Raw genomic sequence first — 18,564 nt, 5'->3', positions numbered from 1 at the left:
AAGAATACATAAGTCCATCTTGACATAGCCGAGTCTATCAGGCTAGTAATTGATTCTAGACAAAAGTTTTAACTGTCAAGATTTTACTGTTTCTTATCTAGTGGTGATAGCAAAGGGACAATTACTTCTAAAGAGAGGGAAGGTGTAAGCAGTATGCATGGACAATGCTATAAAATGTATTAGAATCTAAAGGTTTCACTGGTCATAGTAGTATCAGGTCATTTTACTACTATCAAAGTGTTGAGGAATTAATGTTGATGGACTTATGTATTCTTCCTCACATTTGGATTTTTATGTATTCTCTCTCCCACTTGGGTTTGAAATGTTGCCACATTTATAATATATCTTTTCTACAGTAATCTTTTCTGCATTTTCGTGCAGCTGAAGATTGCTCTTCATATTGCATTTAAGGTAATGCTCGCATTACTTAAATAAATTGAAGTAGCATGAAACGTGCGTACTGCAATCACCTTTGAAATCCGTGTTGCTTATTTATATATATATATATATATATATATATATACATATTTGTTTTGCAAGATTTTTTATGTGAAATCGTGTGTTGAAACAGATGTTGTTGTACTTGGGGATGGTCATATTGCCAGTTTAGCCAATAAAAACACACGCACTGTATATTTGGTGTTAATTTGCTTCAGCTTTATACTACATTAATCTTAATCTTATTTCGGCCAGAGTTCTTTCGTCACACTTCTGTGACCTCATCAGTGGTCCTTTGTTTCTTGATATTTAGCAAGGTGAGACACACATAAGAAGGAAGGAAACAAAGGACCACTGATGAGGTCACAGAAGTGTGACGAAAGAACTCTGGCCGAAATAAGATTAAGATTAATGTAATATAAAGCTGAAGCAAATTAACACCAAATATACAGTGCGTGTGTTTTTATTGGCTAAACTGGCAATATGACCATCCCCAAGTACAACAATATATATATATATATATGTATATATGTGTGTATGTGTGTATGTATGTATGTATGTATATATATATATATATATATATATATATATATATATATATATATATATATATATATATATATATATATATATATATATATATATGGGAGAATATACAAATAATAACAACAGACGAGGACAGGTGGTGTAAATAACAAAAGTATATATTAGTATGACGCTCGGGAATACGGAAAGTCTTTGACGTTTCGAGCTACGCTCTTCAACAGAAAGAATACGGAGACAAGGAGAAAAACACGGAGAAAAAAAATTGAATAGTGTTCAGTCAACGGTCAATCATAATATATATATATATATATATATATATATATATATATATATATATATGAGAGAAAGAAATAGAGAAGATATTATTTTTCCACATGTTTAGAAATATAAAGAAATATAAATGAAAGGACTTGGAGTTTTAAGATCAACATATATAAAGTTTTCACACTTTTGTCCTTTTCAAAAGTTGTCTTATATGGCGGGACGTGTTAAGTTGCAACCTTTTCGCCTCTAATCGCTGTTTAAACATTCGTTCCTTTTGTGGGAGAGATTATCGTTCAAATTCAAAAAGGGAAGACACATTTTGATTGGTTGAAGCGATGAAGCATATAATTTGGTCATATCTCCGTGACGTTGCGTAATGTGACAATATCGAAATAACTGCGTTCAAAGACGAGGCAATGTCACTCCAGTAAATGTGTTATGCGACAGTATACTCAACAGAATGTCCCAATAGCTATAAACAGAGGAATAAATTGATTGTTTGTATGCAGTTACGCTTGTAAGTACGCGCGAAGCAAAAATCGACTAAATCATATTGAATGTACTATCACAAATTTCTTTCAATCTCCAATCCCTATACATCAATTGAAGACTTCCTGAGGGGGCAGACTAACAAATATCTGTATGGGTAATATTTTGCATTAATTATTATTTGCTATCGCTATGGTGTAGGATTTTAGTTGGGCACGGACATTCAAATCTACCTTGACAAATTATACTAAAAGGCAATATAGTTTCTATTAACTGATTTGTTTCTAGAGTTCATACTATTGCAGAACCGGTGCATGATTGTTTTTAACTGTGTTTTATAAATGGCTTGCATTAATGGAATATATAAGCTGGTGAAATTTTTGTAACAAGAGTAAAACTTTTAACAGAATTTCTGTTGAAAGTTCTCGTGAATTTATACTCATTGGTAAAATCCCAGGCGGTGAATTGGAGGAACTCCTTGCAAGTGTTTATAAGAACACTCAAGATAAAAATTGAATTATATTACAGAATTCTTATTTCAACGTTTGGGAGTTAAATGCCTTGGTATATAATCAACCCTATCTAAAATTCTACTAGAATCACATGCTTTGTTACAGAGTGCCTCTACTTTTCTGAAAGCATTTACATCAAAAGGCATAAATTAAGTACATTTTACATCGAAAACTAAATCACGGATAGTATTTAGTAAATGTTTATTTCATTGATCGGTGTACTATATTATGTTCTAAACTCCGCACAGGAGCATAATTGTATCCAAAATAAGATGAAACCAGGTCACATATTTCAATATGTGTTCTCTGAGTTACTTTGACTTCATTCTCTTTACATTACATATTTTATACATATCATCACTTTAGTCCTATCTTGGATTTATTCAAACCAGACTAATGTTTACAGGCATCAATCGGATTCATTAATGTGAATTTTATACCCGAAGGCAAAACTCTTTGCTTTAGAGAATCAAGACCTAGAAGACTGATTTGTTATTGCGACATCTCAATTTTGTTCACAGAATTTTTTAGTCTGCTTTACATCAACCACGAGTGTGTATAAGCAAGGAGTTATTTTTAATAGGAGTTATTTTTTATGCATATGACTAGGGTATATATACATATGTGTGTGCGTGTGTGTGTTTATGTACGTATGTATGTAGGCTTGTATATATGTATGTATGTATGCATGTATGCTTGTATGCATGTATGTATGTATGCATGCATGCATGTATGTATGTATGTATGCGTTTGTAGAACAAATGTTTTTAACTACTGGATCCGAAGGACATACAAATTCCTTGACAGACACGCCCAGACTGATGCAAATAAGTTTCCCCTTGAATAATTGCAATTCAACGCTTGAGAGACGGACATAAGCAGGGAGAGAGTTCAAAAGGATTGATGTTCTTAGAAGAACAGAATGAGCGTAGTGAAATGTCTCTAGGATGGACAAAGCAAGACGAGCTGTTGAGAAAAATGATATTAGCGGTAGAACAGGTAAAGAGGGAAAACATATCTATGGGCCAAAGGTTGAAATGAGACTGTGAGTGACGTTATGCTAATCAGCCGGGTATCTCTTTACTGGATGCAGTCTAGGATGTTTGTATGTGCAGCAGCATAGCCTGCTCTTGAGTACATTGTAGGTCCTAGTTGACCTTCGTAGATGTGAAAGATTGTTTGAAGCTGGAGAGCTTTCTTCATCCTCTAACAATTACTGATTTTCATACATTATTTATATTTGATAATATCGTTCCTCTACAGTTATGTCTATTGAACACTTTGCCTAGACTCGTCATGGAAATATATATTCGGTGTATTTCGCAAATATTTATACACATATGTACTCACGCACGCACACAGGCATATAAATGTAAATGTGTGTGTATGTGTGTGTGTTTGTTTCTATACACGTGTGTTTGCATACGCATTCATATGTGTATAAGTTATATTTATAAATAAAATGTATATATATATTATGTAATATATGTGTATACACGCACACACGCATATACACACACATATGTATATATTATAATGTGAAGCTTTTGTCTCATCTCTTTAACAGTAGCACAAATTCATTGCTTTAACGCAGTCCCTTGTGTATATTTATCTGTTCTTGGTTTTATGTTTGTATTCTTATGTCAAATAAAATAATCAGCGATTTGCTCACATACCTTCATATCGTAAAGTTGATTTGTTTTTCTCATATGTTCCAGTTACTGACTTGCTCTGATTGCAGTCACACATCACACATATTCCGATATCTGCGTCAATGCAATGATGGTCTGGGCAATTTGCGATGTAGCTGTAGTTATTTGCACAATGCACGAACGATTCACTACAAGCATCAAACGGGTAGACTTTGAAGATATGCCCATCAGCACAGTAATCTTCTGAAATTGTAGATATTGTGTCATAAATATTTCTGTTTTTACAATGGAAATTAAAAGTGACATATATAGATTCTTACATACGTTAGTGCCTAGATAGTTATGTAGCTATGTATATATATGTATATATATATATATATATATATATATATATATATATATATATATATATATATATATATATATATATATATATACATGCACATATGCGTTTAGATATTTATGTACATATATGTATAACATCAATTGCTTTATCGATCTTTATACATCCTATGTAATATAGAATATTTTCAATATATTTATCCTAATACTTTCACAGAATTCTTTGTCATAGTTGAAGTTTCATATATTCCAATAGTCTCCAGGGAAGATGGCTTCCCTGATCAAAGTGATATATTACATTATTAATCGCAATTTTCGCGTCATCTCTTTTAAGTAGAATAAAGACTTGCTTGTTGTCGAATCTGCAGATATATCGGCTTACAAATATTAGGTTGGTAGGTCGTATCTCGCCACTGGCGCAGTATCGTATCCACGGATTTATCAGTGTATCTATAAATACACACAATATAGCATAACAAATCATGTTCAATGCTTGCTTCTATCTCATAGCAAAACTGGAGGGCAATGTTCCATCTTTAAAATCATAGGGGTTACTATATGAATATAATGGCTCCACCAAACTGATTTTGCGTTGAGATGCTTTACTAAATCTAAGACTTCAAACAGAAATTCTCCAATCTCATGAATTACAGACATTGAAATATATACCTCCGACTTCATTTGACAATATTAAATGTCCACACACTGATTGCCTATGCCGTCAGGCGAATCTGGAATTCTTAATTTAACGTTTTCATGAAGCCAAACCGGAATGCTATCACAATGGACCTCTAAAATTGTACAGATTCGAATAAGAAGTCTAGAAATAGGTATTCGAGTACTTTCTCTACTGTGAGTTGTCCGGACATAATGCACGTCGACTTTATTTACCGATTTGAAAAAAAATGCGTTAGTTAGAACTGGAGAGTATCGAACTAAATATATCTCCAACTTTAATTCTATGCTTTTGATCTTAAGTTCAAACGGCACTACGGGCGTCTATAGGATTTCGACTCTTTGCAGTCGAAAAAGAAGCAACAGTACACACTGGAATTGATTTGGTCGAGTATACTATCGGACAAGAAATATCTGGCTATGTTCCAAAGGAAGAAATCATTATTTTTCTCTGAATTGGAAATAATAATGCAAAATCGATCCGGACGATGTTACAGGCCGGAAACCCGGACACTGACGCAGGGATAATGGGTGGTTTATTATTTCGATTCCTATTTTAATTCAATCAATATTTCTTTTTCATACAACAATCAATATGTGTCACCTTACTCTAAAATATTTTTGTTGTTCTCTCCAAATAGATCACGGATGTTTGACAAACGAATTTACTTGATTCTGATCTGTTTTGTATCTCAATCAAATTTGGGTTCAGAGAAAATACAAACATACACACTCTCATAGAATTAAAAGTATGTACAATGTGATACGTACATTGCTCTTAATGATTATTGTAGGCCAGAATGTATGGCCTGCATAAAATATATCAATTCTAAGTAAACACTTGATAAACATATGACCATGCCCTTGCTTCTATATCATTTACATATTTGTAATAAATTTCATGTTTATTACAATTCTATAAAATTATTTAAATGTTAATTTATGATAGAAACAAAAACCGGAAGAAATATTCTACATCAGCTTTGTTATATGCTGTAATGTCAAATTCCCACCGAGGAGGAATACCCCTATCATTCATATAATCTCGATAAAATAAACATCAGCTGTGTACTTGGGTTCGGCTTCATCGATTTCTCTCGTCCCTTTTTATCCTGTTAGGTTTTTGGTTGCTGTAATTTATTAATAACTACTTGGAGCATTTACAGCATTGATAACTTGCGGTATTTCATTGACGTCCATTGTTAAGTTAAAATCATTTCTATGTCCGTAATAGACTAAACTGCTATCCAGTAGAAAACGTTTTTCTCATTCACTGATTATAACAAAACAGGCAGGTTTATGCACTTGTTCGTTGGAGCCACAAGGACCGTGAAAAGTTTGGCATTTAACATTACTTATGAGCGGTGAGCTGGTAGAAAAGTTAGCATGCCAGGTAAAATGCTTCCCGGCATTTCGTCTGTCTTTACATTCTGAGTTCAAATTCTGCCAAGGCTAACTTCGTTTTTAACTCTTTCGAGGCCGATGAAATAGGTACCAGTTGAGTATGAGGTCGACGTAATCGACTTAACCCACCCTGAAACTGCTGACCTTGTACCAAAATTTGAAAGGAATATTACTTATCAGGTATTAGTAGTGTCTATTTGCCAAAACATGAAGGTTCTTATATTTAGAGATAAAAGAAGGAATGATAAGTTGTAACGATTCAGTCATTTCAAAAGAATTACTTAGTAAATTGAATTGATCTGTTAGATATTGATGGTACTTTTCAATCAGAATTAACAAGTGTTAAAAGTTAAATTAAGCATGAGAAGTTGAGGCGAAAATTGAAAGAATAAGTAACAACAAAAACAGCTCCATTAAGTTTTAACAAATGCAATAAAACAAGTGTGCCATAATAAAGAATTCTAACGTATTGTTTATTTTATTCTTCTTCAAAAAATTATAACTAAATTATAATAAAATTTTAACCAAATTGTGCTGCATAACGGGAAGGCTAAGCTAATATTCGATTTTATGAACTTTTCTAAAACAATAATTCGGTTATAATTATATTCAGTTAGCTGCTTGAATGATAGTCAAGGTCTTAAATCTCACCGACTAAGTACACGAAGTTAGACATACGTCTGACTTAGGGTAGCTTGTTTTAAACAGCTGCTATGATAGTAAATTTATATCAATGGATACAAACAGCAGCAAAAAGAAATGAATTTTTAAGAGGCTGCAGAGTTTGCAGCAATTAGTAGAAATACTTCCAGGATTACAATTTGGAGAAAGACTGACTTCTTCAAATGTAATGACTAAATTTCCTTTGACGAAATCAAAATAATGATATACTGTATTAAATTCACGTCTCAATTCATTTGATACTGGTTCTGGAGGATATCGCTGAAACATAATTTTATTAATATTTTACTAAATATTTCAAAACTTTTTGCATTTACCACAAAAACATGTACATTATGATGTTTCATTATTTTAATGTCTTGCAACTGGGATCTGGTTTCGATTCATGGAGGCACATTTCAAGAAAAATTTAATTATCTTGTATATATCTGCAGAGATATGTCTACAAATGGATATCTATTGATGTTAAAACTGCACTCCTCCTGTCTCTTCCATTGACTGTAATACCTGGACAAGCACATCAGCCGGGTGGTAAATTATGGAGAAAGCCATAATGTGATTACCACCTCTCCCTGATCTTCTGGACATTGCATTTTCACAGCACATTTTTAAGTGAAAATGGATATCTTGCTTGTAACCTCATCCCACTTCCTGTCCTAAACCAGATCACGAGTCATTTAACCAGTTCATTTGTCCAGTACCATATTGTTCGACGAGACGACATAAACTTGTAATTTCACGTTCTGAGCTGTACGCCATCCTGCATGACTCAGTTAAACTTCACTCCTGAATCTACCTCGTATTCGTTTATGCTCCTCGACAGTTTTAGCGTTTGCAACAATATCTCTAGTGCAAGCACATACAAGAGATGTAACACCCTGACAGGCTGAGCCTGTGACAAGAAATTGTTCCAAGAAGTAGGGTCTCTGTGAGCAGATACAGCTACTACATAACCTCCTAAAATGGAACGAAACCTGCTGTTTTGACAACAGTAGTTTGGTTCCAATAACATCGTCTTTTTGGATGTTCCCTTTCAGTAGTGCGACTACGTCCCAGCTCATAAATGTGAATTACCCCGTTCTGTTACCATCTGCAATAGTCGTCTGTCAAGAGATCACTAAATAAGTTTGACGTGTGACCATAAAAAGGACTAGCCAACAAATGGGTAAGCATCAAAACGGGACATGTTGTCCCTCGTGCAGCCTTTCAGAGCCTTTTGTATCTCAGTGGCCTTTCGCAGTACTTCATGTCGAGGTGGCACGTTGCTCACCTCAAACAGTCGAAAACTGTTTATACAAAGCTGCACACATCTCCTTAAAACCGAATTTCACATGCCGTCCCAATCAAAAAAATACCGAATTGTGAAAAGATGCGATGATATTTTCGCTACCCGAACCTAATGAGCAGCTTTGGTATTCGTAAGACTTTTTAGCGCACAAGCCTTGAATCTATAAATGCGCGCTTTCCTTTTTGCGTTGAAGAAGTGGTCGAGAGCCATTCTTGTCGCTGACACTTTCCTAATCGTCTCTTCGAGCTGGCTAACTAATTCCCACCCCGATGAGAAGAAGAAGAAGAAGAAGAAGAAGAAGAAGAAGAAGAAGAAGAAGAAGAAGAAGAAGAAGAAGAAGAAGAAGAAGAAGAAGAAGAAGAAGAAGAAGAAGAAGAAGAAGAAGAAGAAGAAGAAGAAGAAGAAGAAGAAGAAGAAGAAGAAGAAGAAGAAGAAGAAGAAGAAGAAGAAGAAGAAGAAGGATTAAAATACATTAAAAGCAGAAATGTAAATTGTATACTAAAGCATGTATTTATAAATCTGAGTAAAATATTCGGATATCATAAACATCAAAATGTTAAATAAAATAAATAACTTGACAAGAGTCGAGGATGGGGAATAGAGCGGGAAGAGGAGGAATTAGGACAAGATAAAGAATAAGGATTAGTACAATTCAATTTTTCCTAGATTAAGAAGCAGAAATTATAAGAACCGCTGCGCAAAACAGTGAATGTAAGAGAGAAACAGATTAAAGACTGCTGTTTCCCTACCTGATATTCAGTTCAAGTTCTACTCCATTTCAATCTTTGATCTCTTGATTCATCCCTATTTGTTCCAAGTGTACCCGGAATTCTTTTGTTCATGCAACATTCTTCGTCACATTTGTATCTCTTTGCGACATTTGTCAATAGCAAGCTAGCATCGGCGCTTGCAAACATAATAAAATGTACGCCCATGCATTCACGCACCAAGAGTAAGGGACTGACAGACAGACAGACAGACAGATAGATAGATAGATAGATAGATAGATAGATAGATAAAAAGATAGATAGATAGATAGATAGATAGATAGATAGATAGATAGACAGATAGATAGATAGAAAAGTAGAGGAATAGTCTAAGAATTATACGTACCCGGTATTAATTTCAATTCGTGTTCGTTAGTAAAAAAGGTTTTGTAGTTTGAGGTGATATTCACCGCGCAGCGAATTATCGATAAGTTGAAAGAAGTAGGGAATTTGACAGCAAATCGGTAGTGACTTTTATAAAAACATCCATCTTTTTGAATATCTGTATACACTGAAGTTTTATACTCGCTGAAGTTGGTTAATAAAATCGGTCGTTTTTCTAGCCAAACAGCTGACGGTTTGGCTCCAATAATGAAACACTCGATATCAGTCTGCCAGTTTGCTGATATTCCTTTCTTATGTCTTAATATGGCTGTTTTCGGAGGAACTGGAACATTAATATATAACAAAAAATAATCATATTTCAATAAGGATTTCTTATATTTGAATAATACAGCACATTTGTTATAGAGTAGAGGTTAAAACTGACTAAAAACGAATATATCATAGAACAAATGTTTATTTTGTCGAACATTCTGTGGAATGTCAGGATAACAAGCTTTCTTGGGCGAGAGACTGTGATTGTTTTGCTGTTAACATATGTTAATTATTTACTTCTAGAAAATGGGCATTCCTATGCCGATATGAAATATGAAGAGGAGAAAGAACTTTGATTACTAGTGAACCAAAATTGCAGACGGGACTCCTGTAGAATTCATGAGACTTTTCATTGTAAACCCTCATGGGATTTCACTCAGAAACAGTGAAGCCAATGCTCTTCTGAGGTCAATGAGGAGCAAAACAATTTCTCTCATTTACAGACTTAATTGTGATAATATTAGTAGTTAAGCTTATATAGTATTTCCTCACACTAATTGAAAATACAATTTTCATCCGTTATCTCTTTCTTCCATCTCTCCCGTTGTTGATAGATTACTTGAAAATGTCATGATAGTACTCTTTAGCTTCCTATTAAGCCATTAGAGAAAAGGGGTTACTTGGAAAAGATGGAGCTTTGAATAAAACACCAAAACAGAAGTTTTATTTGGTTTTCTAAGTCGTGAATTCAAGTCAAATTTTGAATTCCTGCTGCAGTCTTATTTCACCGATATCTAAATTCATCCTCATGTTAACATTTTATATCGGCTGAAGAATACATATCCTGTGATGAAAAAACACTAAGTTTATGGTGAATATTGTGCATTTGTAGAAGTGAAAAATTAGCATATCTATCAAAACGGTTAGTCACCATTAGCAAGAAAAACAAAAGGTATGTTAGTGTAAACGTAATGAGTATTAAAATCTGACCAATTTAGTGTTTCGTTATTATTTCGACATATACTTCGAAGCCTATATTTAGATTTTTAGGGTTAAAAACATCTCATCATATACAGAGTTGCCATGCATGCTAACCGAAATTATATGTCATTTACTTCATCGGTGCATAATTATTTCTCCTTTACTTTCCAGCTTCACTACATTGTATACGTTAACACTAACTTAACTATTATTTGTTTATGCAGCTGATGTCTCTAAGTAATTAATCTATATTTTACAAACATTTCAGGGTGGAGAGCCAGAATTGCAAAATCAAATACAATTCTTTTAGTTATGTTCTTTTACAACATAATTCTTATATTTTATATTGAGGCATTGATTGAATGCCAATTAAGTATTGGGTTTCATTTAATAGAATCGACCCTTTCCGATATAATATGACTATGGCCTAAACACGAAAGATTTCAAGTTCCGCCGATGTCTACTTTGTCTTTCATCCACTTGGGTCAATAAAATAAGCACCAACTGAGCAATAAGGTTGATGTAATCGACTAGCTTCCCTCCCCACAAAACTTCTGGCCTTGTTCTTATGGTAGAAAGAGTTATGAATCAGCAACATTAATTTCTAAAATTAGCACAAGGACACGTATTTGAGAACAGAATGTTCGCCTAAAAAGATCCCAGTACTAGACAGATATACTAATTTAAAGACACCTCTCTCGAGAAAGATTTAACGTACAATTGATCTGAGTACGATTTGATCTCAGATCATAAAAATATTTATGTTGGTTTTGTAAACAGACTATGACTTGGAGCTGGAAAGACGTATTTTAACAATTTGTACGGCTCTCGTTTCAAAAAATAAAACCCTTTCGAATAATCACGTATCTATAAGGTTCATCTTTAGCTTTATGAGTATTATCACATAGGACTAAATAGTTGCAATTATTACAACCCTGAAGGGTTTTATATCATGGTTGAATATATATAATTATATTCAATTCAATAACCTATGTTCTATAATGTGGTAAATAAAGGTTCCTCTGGGGCAATAATTGATAAATTATATTACAAAAGAGGCTATTCTGTATATTTAGATATGACGGAAAGAGATTGAGAATATTCTTGGCTTCACTTCAGTTGAATGAGTCCCGAAAACATTGAAATCGTGACGCTAAGCATATGAAATACGTACCATCTCTCTAAAGATAATTTCCATACGTGTTGTCTTCATTTGTGCTCATTACCATATACACACACACCCACACACACACACACACACACACACACACTCACACACACACACACACACTCACGCACACACTCACGCACACACATACACACACACACTCACGCACACGCGCACACACACACACTCAGGCACATACACATACACACACACACAAACACACGCACACACACACACACAAACACACACGCACACACACACACACAAACACACACACACAAACACACACACACACACACACACATATATATATATATATATATATATATTAAACAAAATTAGATAACAAAGCCAAAGCTGTGAGGAGTTTCCGGGACATTTATAAGGAAAAAATATAGATATAGTCTTAAAGCTGTTTCTGGGATATTAGGGATATCTCTTCATCAGAAACGATGTGAGAAGGTTAAATAGAGGTAAATATTTGAGTTCGAAATAAAGAATTATTATGGAAAAGGAGATAGGGGGGAATATAGAGGGAAATAAGAGAATGAAAGTAGAAATAAAAATATAAAATATTATATAAAGATAAAAATATATCTTTATATATTCTGCATTTTTATTTCTACTTTCATTCTCTTATTTCCCGTTATATTCCCTATCTCCTCCTTTTCCATAATAATTATTTATTTTGAACTCAAATATTTACCTCTATTTAACCATCTCACATCATCTCTGATGAAGGGATATCCTTAATATCCCAGGAACAGCTATAATACTATATCTATATCTTTTTTCTTATAAGTGTCCTGAAAACTCCTCACAGCCTTGGCTTTGTTATCTAATTTTTTTTTAATACACACACACACACACACACACACACACACACACACACACACACACACACACACACACAAACACACACACACACACAAACACACACATATATATATATATGCGTGTGTATGCGTATGTGCATTTATGTATAAAAGTAATCTGTGTTTATTATGTACATTGTCTGATATGTCTTACAGAACTTCTTATTTCCATTGCAAATGCATATATTACATATTTACTAACAATTTGCAATTATGTATTTTTGTGACTATGTCATGAGCTGTTGAATATTTGTCATTGTTAATTAGTAAAAGAATATGTACATGATATATAATTGATAATGTAGCAAAAACAAAAAAAATACATATAGAACATTTTTATTTAATATTTATATACTCTCTGTTGTTTTTAAGTTTTATATACTTGGGTGAGTGTGTGCGCATGCTTACTTTTGCGTGAGCGCACGCGCGCGCGTGTGTGTGTTTGTGTGAAATTCAATATTTATCTCAACGTGCAGCTTCTATAATGCTAAAGGATCTTAGTACAATTTTTATCTCTTAATGAAACTGCAGACTCATTCAGACAGCTAAATCGAAATTGAGAAAGCTATTCAATATACTTTACACATGTTGGCACTTCGTCGCTTACGACGTCGAGAGTTCCAGTTGATCCGATCAACGGAACAGCCTGCTCGTGAAATTAACGTGCAAGTGGCTGAGCACTCCACAGACATGTGTACCCTTAACGGAGTTCCCGGGGATATTCAGCGCGACACAGTGTGACAAGGCTGAGCCTTTGAATTACAGGCACAACAGAAACAGGAAGTAAGAGTGAGAGAAAGTTGTGGTGGAAGTGTACAGCAGGGTTCGCCACCATCCCCTGCCGGAGCATCGTGGAGCTTTAGGTGTTTTTGCTCAATAAACACTCACAACGCCCGGTCTGGGAATCAAAATTGCAATCCTATGACCGCGAGTCCGCTGCCCTAACCACTGGGCCATTGCGCCTCCATACTTTACACAGTATTCGCAGCAAAATACGAGGAAGCTAGCGCCGTAAGACTATTGAATAGTACCGGAAATGTTTGTATTTGGTTGTTCTCTGTCACCGGCAGTATTCTACACAATTTCAAGATTAGTACGGAGGATAAAAGAGACCAGTAATTCACTTTAAGGAACCCGTAGAATGTAAGACATAAAAAGAGTCCAGTGGGTTTTCAATTCAATATATGAAGGGCCACAAAAACGTTCGGCAGTAAATTTTATCTGACAGCTTAACCATTCTGACAAACCACCTCCCTCCTGGTAATGCAGATGAAAATTCACCAAATTAGACATGTACAAGGTACATCTAGAAGTACTCAAACATTTTCAAGAGATATATTCATTAATTTCAAAGTACAAAGCTCGAGACACCTTCAAAGTAGGATTTTCTGACATCAGTACACCTGTTGTAGCATTCCAGTCACTTTGTGAAGGCCCTATTGAGCTCCTCCAAAGTGAAGGTGTTCGAAAACCTGGTCACAACTTCCTTCATCTTCAAAACGACTGTCCCTGAAGTTCTCTGTCAGCTCGGGGAACAACCAAAATTACAGGGAGCAAGGTCAGGACTGAGGGTAAATGAATATTTTGATGTATATCTCTGTAAAGTAGCTGGTTACCACTGTGCACATTGGGAACAAACTTTGCACAAATTTTGTTTTTCAGATCTTTATGAATAATTCTGTGCACACCAACTACAGACTGTATGCATATTGTCTTTGTAAAAGCACCTCAATCTGCATCCAAACTATTGCAAAATTTCCCAACCAGTTCTGATGTTCTGACGTCCTTCTCCCTCCCACACCTCTCATCACCTCTCACCTTCCCTCTCCCTCCCTTGGACATCTTGTGCCAGTGAAACATTTAATTCATAAGCAGTATGGAGCATTTCATATGTTTCTTTAGCATGAGCTGCAAAGCAGTATTAGTAGGGTGTATCCAAATTGGTGTTACAGCCGTCTCCTTCAATCTGGAATAAAACAGTTGGCATGTCAGCTTATTAGATTTGTAGTAATGGTATACTAAGATAAGAATAATCTAGAACAGTCATAACTGCCTCTCCTAAAACGACTCAAAACTTCTGGAATGCACCTCATAATCATAAATTTTCGAAACCCTCCTCATCAGGTACTGGTGTTGATAATCTATATGGCATTGTAAGTGATGGTGATATTGAAGCAATTATGCTTATGCACGCCAAATGCAGCGAGGGTGAGTGTATGAATGATATTTTACTGTTAGCCTCGAAATTCACCTGGTGCGTTTGCTTTCACATCTTTGACATACACAGATTTTTAAAATTCACAATATTGACATCCCAGTAATTCATCATGATTGTTTTTCTTACTCATTATACATCCATTCATACGTACACACACATACACACACGCACACATACTTACACGCAAACACACGCGCACACACACGCGCACGCACACATATACAATCAGTTCACCTCTCCGCGCTTTGGCACACTTTGTTAAATTCAGCTTCCTCTTTCCCCATACTAACTACTGCACCTAGTCCTTTATTTCCAGAACATTGGCTCATTGGAAATTTTTCCTTCCTAATTTTTTTTTCTGCTGCTGTTAACCAGCAACAATTTAAATAGAACATTAACTGCATCAGTGACACTCTCCGGAGATGTGCAGCAGTCATGGCTCTAGTTCCACTTTCTCCACGCTTAGCAAGTAAACTAAAACGATTGAAAAACTGCAAATATATTAACTCGAAACCTATGCAATAGCACAACAGAATTCTTCAAAACCAACTCACATATCCACCACGTCGGTGATGAGAATTCATTCATCCAGTTTGTCACTAATGTATATGTGTATGTTCATGTGCGTGTGTGTGTGTTGGTGTATGCATGCAATTTTAAAAGAGCTGATAATGATGAACGTGAAGATGTTAAAAGTTTTTGTTTTTAAAGAAGGATAATTTCGTAAGTTATATTCAGAACAGTTTCTGTCCAGATAATTCTATATCAGTTCATGATTGGATGTCAAAAGAGCGGCTCAATCCATAATTGAATGATACAATTACACTTAGCAATGGTTTCTAGAAATGAATAATGGGATAATATGATACATGTTAAGTGATCATGGTCTCCTCGGAATGATAGAAAACTAGTTTTAGATATATTTAAAGAACAATTGTCAATCATTTCAGCCATTGGTAAGTATTAAGAGAAATTAAATAATTCATGGTCTCTCTAAAGTCTACTATTGTTTTTAGTAATTACAACCTTTGTATATATACGAGTCTCAGAACAGCCATTCAAACAGAAATGCAAGCACTACTAATATTTCAAAAGCGATCAAGTATACAGATGATATCAAAAGATTGCAAGATATCGTTGTTGTGATCAAGTATGGTAGCAATATGCAATTAGTATAATGCTAATTTGTTTTAAGCTCATAACTATCAAACCTCGAATGTAATACTGCTTAAACCAGCAACGTCAGGAAATATTGCATTTCTGAAGTGAGAATCTACGCGAGATCTAAGAATTTTAGTGAGTAACGACACAATTTTTCATGCAGCTGTTGCAAGAGTGTGCCGAAATGTAGCGTGAGAGAGCCTATGAAATCATATCTATGCTGCGGAAGATGTTTGTTGTATGCAATCGACTTATTTTCTCCCGTGAAATTGCTTGTCTTGTGCCAAACTTTGAAAACAGTATACGTGTGTGTAGAATATAGGATATGATTTAATGATCCTAAGACTTGGAAAATAAAACTACCATCAGTTTATAAGTAATATCTTTATGGAAGATATGAGTTCGAGGTTGTGTGAGTTGTAGAAGATCCTGTTTTTTTTTTTTCGAGTGATGCAAAATGGAATTCATTTGTCGTTCAGAGTTCTAATTTTTGACAAACTATCTTCACGCTCCATCGAAGAATCGTTTTGGTGAGACATCGAGGAAATAAATGCCTATTGCTCGATTTGCCGGGAATAGTAGTGAAATCACTTTGATATCACATCCTAACATCTTAAAAGATGGCTTTCGATCAACGATTCCAAGATACACTGTTCCTGAAAAGAAAGAAAAAACATTTTGACGGCTGGAATACCATTAATCCTATGACTTCTCGATCGACGTTTATCTGGGGTTAAACAAGAATAACAACTATCTTCAATGAGAGGTATACTGTTTAAACGTTTTAAAATCTATCACAAAGTTTCGTATGACTCCATACATTTTATTTTGCGTACAGATAATTCTTCACTCGATGTTGTTGAAAATGATTTTCCTGACAGCTTGGTTGGATTATTGGTGATGGTAATGATGGTAAGAAGAATCGTCTTGATGAGTAGTTCTGACGACGACGATGACAATGATTACAATGCTGATGATGAGGGGTAGAGGTGGCCTGTAGCATCATATATTTCTAATGATGGACGAATTCATTTTATATATATCAATAATACCGATGGGAATAATTGCATGGAACTTCCCAATAAAATACCGAAGGGCTGTAATAGGAAACAGGAATTAGGTGATAGATATAAAATTCCTTACCTATGATAGTGAACGTTTTCGAATCAACTAATTCATTGTCATCGAAGGATAAAAAGCAGCTGAATTGTTTAGAAACTGAACATGTATCAGATGAGAAGGTCAGGCAAGTTTGTACAGTTGTATTGTCGATGATTAAGTCTATCTGTATTCTGGCAGACCACCAACTACTTGTTTCACATGATGTGCGGTTACAAACTATTTTAAGTTCAGGTTCATCTTTAATCTTTGCTGCGGCGTATACTGTTAGCTTCGTAAATTCGGCTATATTATTCCCCTGACAAATTATTCTGTTCAGGTTGGCTCCATCTTGCATTAAATTTAAGGCTACAAGTAAACAAACCAAAATAAGTAAAGGAACATATATATACAAGGTTGTGTGTGCTAGCAGAGCTAGCTAGGTAGCTAACTTAACAAGCAGGCAGCTAGATGTAGTAAATAGATAGAGAGATTAGATGGAGATATAAAACCATAAAGAAAGTTATACTAAATACCTACAAAATAAATTCATGATTTTCTCACTTCGCTTTTCCCATTTAGACGGAAATTCCTTTCCAGAGTTACCCCAGTCCCTGTGTATAGGTGAAATCGTTGTCTTTTCTTTAATGACAAGTGAATTCGGACAAATTCTTGATACTTGAGATTATTTTTCCTTCTCATTTGGATTCGGTTTCAGTTGTCACTAAGCGTTTATTTTCTTCTCGAAGCGAAAATGATTTCAATAAATTAAAAAGCTTTCTTTTATGGCACTTAGTAGTCGTTTATTTGGGTTTTTTCTCCAAATCGATACCACTGACCATCCTGAGTGGTTTGTTTTCCGTTTTGCTTATCTATGTGTGTGTGTGTGTGTGTGCGACATTGCCTTTCATCCTTTCGGAGTCGATAAATTAAGTACCAGTTGCGTACTGGTATCGATCAAATTGATTAGCTCCCTCTCCCAAAAAATTTCGTGCCTTGTGCCTAGAGTAAAAAAGAATATTCTTAAAGCTAACGTTTACTTTTTTACTACTCGCTCAACTCCCTACTTATAATTTAATACCTGATTAAATTAAATGCAGTTAGCTTCATTAAAGAGAACTAGAATACCGCTATATTTTGGGATATTATATTGGAAAATGTATCGGTAAAATAACAAGTAACGATGAAATATATGTTGAGAAACAAGAAAATAACACAGATGTGAATTCTAAGCAGTAGATTTTCATCGTTTCCTAACTATATTTGTGACTATCGTTCTTAAATAAAAGACCCGGATCAAAGGAATTTAATTCTGTAAACCTCGACAAACTTATTGCTGTAGAAAAAAGTTGTAAAATTTTGATAATACTAACCTCTAACATCTCCTGAAACCACATATGTGCTATTT

The 18,564-nt window shown here is 34.7% G+C and overlaps 1 protein-coding gene across 3 annotated transcripts in view; it reads right to left on the bottom strand.

Annotated features, from left to right (window-relative positions):
* The window catches only part of LOC106874046 (uncharacterized), a 163,102-nt gene that overhangs the window by 27,015 nt on the left and 117,523 nt on the right, over positions 1–18,564 (bottom strand). For 2 of the 3 annotated variants that reach the window (XM_052969498.2, XM_089355238.1), the window contains exons 9-11: positions 17,202–17,525; positions 9,405–9,725; positions 3,926–4,144 (exon numbers count right to left, since the gene is read on the bottom strand). In XM_052969498.2, the coding sequence (XP_052825458.2) occupies positions 3,926–4,144; positions 9,405–9,725; positions 17,202–17,525 (864 nt within the window). Of the gene's footprint in view, positions 1–3,925; positions 4,145–9,404; positions 9,726–16,370; positions 16,715–17,201; positions 17,526–18,564 lie in introns of those variants that run through there. The other variant, XM_052969501.2, reaches the window with a different exon arrangement.

Source organism: Octopus bimaculoides, chromosome 7 (assembly GCF_046866305.1).
Source record: "Octopus bimaculoides isolate indiv1 chromosome 7, ASM4686630v1, whole genome shotgun sequence".
Taxonomy (NCBI): domain Eukaryota; kingdom Metazoa; phylum Mollusca; class Cephalopoda; order Octopoda; family Octopodidae; genus Octopus; species Octopus bimaculoides.
Note: the sequence above shows the minus strand (reverse complement) of the source record. Positions and strands in the feature narration are given on the sequence as shown.